The 6,000-nt window shown below is 39.2% G+C and overlaps 1 protein-coding gene across 4 annotated transcripts in view; it reads left to right on the forward strand.

The window, feature by feature from the left end:
- LOC129639244 (serine/threonine-protein phosphatase 4 regulatory subunit 3-B-like) overlaps positions 1–5,423 on the forward strand; it is a 268,516-nt gene extending 263,093 nt beyond the window's left edge. For all 4 annotated transcript variants that reach the window (XM_055564287.1, XM_055564288.1, XM_055564289.1 and 1 more), the window contains one exon: positions 2,459–5,423. In XM_055564287.1, the coding sequence (XP_055420262.1) occupies positions 2,578–4,959 (2,382 nt within the window). In that variant the 5' untranslated portion in view covers positions 2,459–2,577 and the 3' untranslated portion in view covers positions 4,960–5,423. The remainder of the gene's footprint in view (positions 1–2,458) is intronic.
- The last annotated feature ends 577 nt before the right edge of the window (positions 5,424–6,000 follow it).

A 6,000-nucleotide genomic window follows, 5' to 3' on the forward strand; every position in this document is an offset into this window, starting at 1 on the left:
GCATATTCAGACAGTTGCCAGTATTATAATTGATTCTGAGAGAAACTTTAATATAACCACTTTAATATTAACCACAACAGTGAAAATAAACTGGACCATTAGTATGGTCCAGCACCATTGTTGTTGTTATATATTTGCATATTCTCTTTTATTGAAATAAGGCAGGAGGAATTTTTAACTAGTACACATGTCAATTTTGTATTAGTCATTTTTGAATTCTTATATTTAAGTATTATTCATAATTTATAAATGTTTCTAAAGCAGCAGTATCCTGGCAGTGATTTGAATTTTCTCATGAAATGATTGTCATTTGTATTCAGTCCCCCAAGAGCCCCAGCTGTACTCTTCCAGGGAATATTCTTGTACAGTAATCTCTTGGAGGCTACATTGCAAGAGAGGTGTGTGGAAGAGTATTTCTATGCTCTACTTGAGAATTGTCACACATCTCCAATGCTATTAATATGTAAAATGAAGTGATTGTTACAAATAGGACTCTTCAGTTACAAATATGCTTGATATGGTCCAATTCTCAGTTTCTCCTTTGCAATAACAGGGTTAATGTTTTAGGGGAAAAAAAATTTTTTTTAAGAAAACTGCAGAAGTTGCTGCTACATCAAAAATCAACTTGGTTACTATTAAAATTATATTTAACAGTTGCCATATACAAGCTTCTATTTTCCATTGGCTATACACAGATGTGAATCTAAAGGAGGAAGTGCATGCCTTTCATCTTCTCTTGATAATTTTATGTTGATTACAAATTATATAGATGGAAGGAGTGTAAAATAAAGTGTAATGAAGGCCAAGAAAAGCAGGGGATAGCATAGTTCAATGGCTGAGAAAACCAATATTTCAACCAGAAAGATGTGTTCAGACCTCCTCAACTTATTAGCCATACAATCTTTGGCAAGTTAATTTCTCTAAATTTGTTTCCTGGTCTCAAAAGGACACTTAGTACTCCTATTTAACTGGGTTATTATTAAAATTAAATAAGAAATACATAAATGTTCTTGTTACAGTATTTGAATATAATAATCACTAAAGTACTTGATCAATTGTTATTGCCTTTCTTTATAATAATAATAAGCATCAAGTATTGTTATTTAGTTATTGTGGTTGTTATTATTACCATAATTGTTAAGAAAATAAGAACAATTGATTTGTGGTGTTTGCTACTCCTGGCTAACTTCAACTCAGTTTCCCACTGGCCCACTCTTTGCCTAAGAATAAGTAGTGTGGTTATAGATTGGGAAAATTTGAGGAAGTTTTTTCCTTGTTGTGCTAAAAGATAAGAGTTTTAGGCTGAACTGAACAGGGTAAAGGAATTAGTTGCCAACTCCCTCTTGGAACAATAGCCTCTCCCAAGGATTGGTAGGACTTCCCTGGTGGCTCAGACAGTAAAGCTTCTGCCTACAATGCGGGAGACTGGGGTTCAATCCCTGGGTTGGGAAGATCTCCTGGAGAAGGAAATGGCAACCCACTCTAGAATTCTTGGCTAGAAAATCCCATGGACAGAGGAACCTGGTAGGTTATAGTCCATGGGGTTGCAAAGAGTCCGACAGGACTAAGCGACTTTACTTTCTCTTTCAAGGATGGATAATTGAGTGATACTGACATTGGCTGGACTTCCTAGGTGGCTCTAGTGGTAAAGAGCCCGCCTGACAATGCAGGAGGTGTAAGAGACAGGGGTTCAATCCCTAGGTTGGAAAGATTCCCTGGACAAGGGTATGGCAACCCACTCCAGTATTCTTGCCTGGAGAATCCCATGGACAGAGGAGCTTGGTGGGCTATAGTCCATAGGATTGCAAAGACTCTGACACAACTGAGCAACTGAGCATCAAACCACCTATGAGGAGAGGGGGCATACCACCTTTGAGGGGAGGGGGCATAGAGGGCGTACCACCTTGGAGGAGAGGGGACATACCACCTATGAGGGGAGGGGATGTACCACCTGTGAGGAGAGGAGGAGTACCACCAGGAGGGGGCGTACCACCTATGGGGGGGGGGGAAACGTGTGTTTTCTTGACACTGAGTGTTAGATATTGACTTGGTTGGGATATAAGTGATTAAGCTTTTTTTTGTCCCCACACACATGATGAGTGAAAATGTTAATGGAGGACAGAACCTTTTATGGAAAGAATAGTGCCCTTTTCTCGCCTTCCTAATCCTCCATAGGTAGGCTTGGTGGCATTAACAAGAATAGAACATTCCTTTGGAGTAGAATCCTGGAGGAGTCATAATTATCAAGGCTGTCATAGATGGCCACGAGCAGGCTCAGAGGCTCACTTTATTTCACGTTAAGAAAGCGTTATGGGGGCAGGGGCAGAGTGGAAGGAGGGGAGCAAGGGATGGTAGTGAGTAGTGAAACTATGGGGAAGCCTTATTGATTTGAGGGGCCACCAGAATTCCTGTGGCCTCAACTTAATCCGCCATGTTTTCTCGCCATTTTTCCAACCAGCTAGCTACCTCAGCGGCCACCGTTGTTGGGGCCCCAATGCCAGCTGCCGTTAACCCTGAGCTCTCTCGAGACACAATCACCTGCTGAGACCGGGGCCAGGGTGAAGAGAGGAGGTCGCCATGGCGGACGAGCAGAAGATAGTGAAAGTCTACTTCCTGAATGATGACCAACAATGGGAAACTCTAGGCAAGGGACATGTCTCTGCTGTGGAACGCCATCAGGGCATCTGTCTGCTAGTTCGATCTGAACCTGACGGCATACAGATCTTAGAGTCAAAGATAGATCCAGACACGCCCTATCAGAGACGACAAGGGACATTAATTGTTTGGTCTGAATCTGAGAACCACGGTATGGCAATGAGTTTCCCGGACGCAGCAAGTTGTCACGAGATATGGAAAGCCATCTGCCAGGTTCAAGGTAAAGACCCATCTACTGATATCACACAAGACCCCTTAGTTGAATCCGAAGACGAGACATTGGATGACATGACAGATGACGTGCTTGAACTGCCTAACTGTGAACTCGGTAAGCTTGACCAGATTGCTCACTTAGTTGCCTCAGTTCTCACCTCACCTCCGCATAAGGAAAGGTTGGCTCTGTTAATGGGAAATGAGGACTTTATTCAAAAATTACTGCAGTTGTTCCACATGTGTGAGGACCTAGAGGATACTGAAGGCTTACAGAATCTGCATGACATTGTTAAAGGGATGTTATTTCTCAACCAGGCATCTCTGCTTGAGATCCTCTTTTCTGATAAGTATATCATGGATGTGGTAGGATGCCTTGAATATGACCCTGCCTTGGCTCAGCCAAAAAGGCATAGAGAATTCTTAACCCAAAAAGTGAAATTCAAGGAAGTTATACCAATAATAGACCAGGCACTTCTGCAAAAAATACATCAGACATACAGGGTACAGTACATTCAGGACATCCTTTTTCCTATCCCATCTATATTTGAAGAGAATTTTCTTTCTACTCTTACAGATTTTATTTTATTAAACAAGAGTGATATAGTCAATATGCTGCAGGAAAATGATGAGTTTTTGTCTACCGTTTTTGCACAGTTAAGGGATACGACCACAGATGATGATACACGGCGTGAGCTGTTATTTTTTTTCAAGGAATTCTGTGCATTTTCTCAGACATTACACTCTGCAAACAGGAATGCACTATTCAAAACACTGACACAACTGGGAATTCTTCCTGCTCTTAAAATTTCAATGGGTATAAATGACTTGCAAATAAAGTCAGCTGCTACTGATATATTTACTTATCTAGTAGAGTATAGTCCATCCAGGATTCGAGAATTTATAATAGAAGACCGGGAAAGTGAAGGCATCCTTTTCATTAATTTAGTAATTGAACAAATATTCTGTGATCCTGACCCTGAGCTAGGAAGTGCTGGTCATTTAATGGGAGTTCTTCGTGCCCTGCTTGATCCAAACAACATGGTGACAGCATCTAGTCACTGTGAAAGAAGTGAATTTCTACGTTTCTTTTGTAAACATTCTATGAATAACTTCATTGCACCACTTTTGTCAACTACTAAAGCATATATACGTGACAAGGATAATATAGTTGGATCTGACGAAAACAACAAAAACTGTCTCAATAATTACCGCACAGCACAGCTGCTTGCCTTAATTTTAGATCTGCTTTCATTTTGTGTGCAACATCATACATATTACATGAAAAAATGTATTTTGAACAAAGACTTGCTAAGAAAAGTCGTGATCGTGATAAATTCCAAGCACACTTTTCTAATCTTGTGTGCTATTCGTTTTATGAGAAGGATAGTTGGCCTTAGAGATGAACTTTTAAATTGTTACATCATCAAGGGAAATTTTTTTGAGCCAGTTGTAAATGCTCTTCTAGAGAATGGAACTCGGTACAACATGTTGAATTCAGCTATTGTTGAGCTGTTTGACTACATAAGAATGGAAAATATCAAATCTCTTGTTGCCCATATAGTTGAAAAGTTTTATGCAAAGCTTAAGTCAATTGAATATGTTCAGACATTCAAAGGATTGAAGGTGAAATATGAGCAAGAGAAAGAGCTGACAAATCAATTAACGAAGAATTTATGTTCTGTACTGTATAGTAAAGTATTTTGCAGAGGTTCCAGGGTCTTGGAGGAGGAGGAGGAAAGGAGTATTGATGAAAATATAAAGAAAGAAGCAGTTAAGTCACCACCGGAAAGCGATTTTGAGATTGAGGAGGAAAGGAGTATTGATGAAAATATAAAGAAAGAAGCAGTTAAGTCACCACCGGAAAGTGATTTTGAGATTGAAAAAACAAAAGAAAATGAAGACAAGGTAGATCTTCCCTCCAAAACATCTTTTGGCGACTTTAAATGTACTTCATCTCATTCTGCTGATGCTGCTGATGAAACAAGTAACCCAAACCCCACAAGAGTGATTTGCTTAGTGGATTATTCAGATGATGAAGAAGAAGAGGAAGATGAAACACCTCCCAGCAAAAGACCACATCTTAGCCCATAAAGTCTTTATGGAAAACCCATGACATTACTAAATTCTGGTAAAATTGTGTAACATTAGCTGAAGAGTCTGAATCCAAAGCTTCCATATTTAAACACATGTATTTAATAAATAGCAAAGATGTTCATTGTTATTATCATCTAACAGATTTTAGTTTTGTAAAAAAAAAGGATTTCAGGGTTGATAATCTAATATTAATGTAGTTCTGTTTCAAAAGTGTATACCAGACATAGCTAATAACAGTGCAGTTGCAAAGCTTGTAACATCATTTGCCCAATAGTTCTGGCTATGGTTTTCTTTTTTCAGTTCCTTCCTTGAAATAAAAGTGTATGTTTATGTGGAAAATAGAGTCAACTGTAATAAAAAGTAAAGCTATTCACTTTTCTGTGAAGATTTGACAAAAATTTAGTCTTATGAGTAACTGGAAGGAAGTGGCTTTTGGTGTGTATTTTCATGAAAATAAAGGAAGATGGATTCAAAATGTTCAGTTGTTACTATAATTTTTTGTCTGGTTAGATGGGATGCAAAGAATTGGTCCAGTAGTATTCTAAAAGACCTTGGGATTGGTTAGAAAAAACAAATGCTTTCAGCTGCCTAAATTGTGAAAGATACTTGGAGGTCATTTCCTGATTCATGAATAAACTTGTGTCTGTCTTCAGAGCAGTAAGTAACTTTTTTAAAAAGAGTATTTATTTATATTTGTTGACTGCTCTGGGTCGTTGTCACTGCACTTGCTTTCTTTTGTTGAAGTAAGCAGAGGCTGCAGTGCACAGGCTTCTCACTGCGGTGGCCTCTTGTTACAGAGCACGGGCTCTGGGGCCTGCAGGCTCTGTAGTTGTGGCTCACGGGCTTAGCTGCTCTGAGGTATGTGGAATCTTCCTGGATGAGGGATCAAACTGGTGTCTGTGCATTGCAAGGCAGACTCCCAACCACTGGTAACTTTTAAAGTGTAACTTACAAAGACTAACATACCAAAAAATAGTGCTGAATGATGTGGCACTTAATATCTAGAAACCATTTTGCACAGTTTTTTAAGAAAAAGTT

The sequence above is a fragment of the Bubalus kerabau genome, chromosome X (genome assembly GCF_029407905.1).
Source record: "Bubalus kerabau isolate K-KA32 ecotype Philippines breed swamp buffalo chromosome X, PCC_UOA_SB_1v2, whole genome shotgun sequence".
NCBI lineage: Eukaryota > Metazoa > Chordata > Mammalia > Artiodactyla > Bovidae > Bubalus > Bubalus kerabau.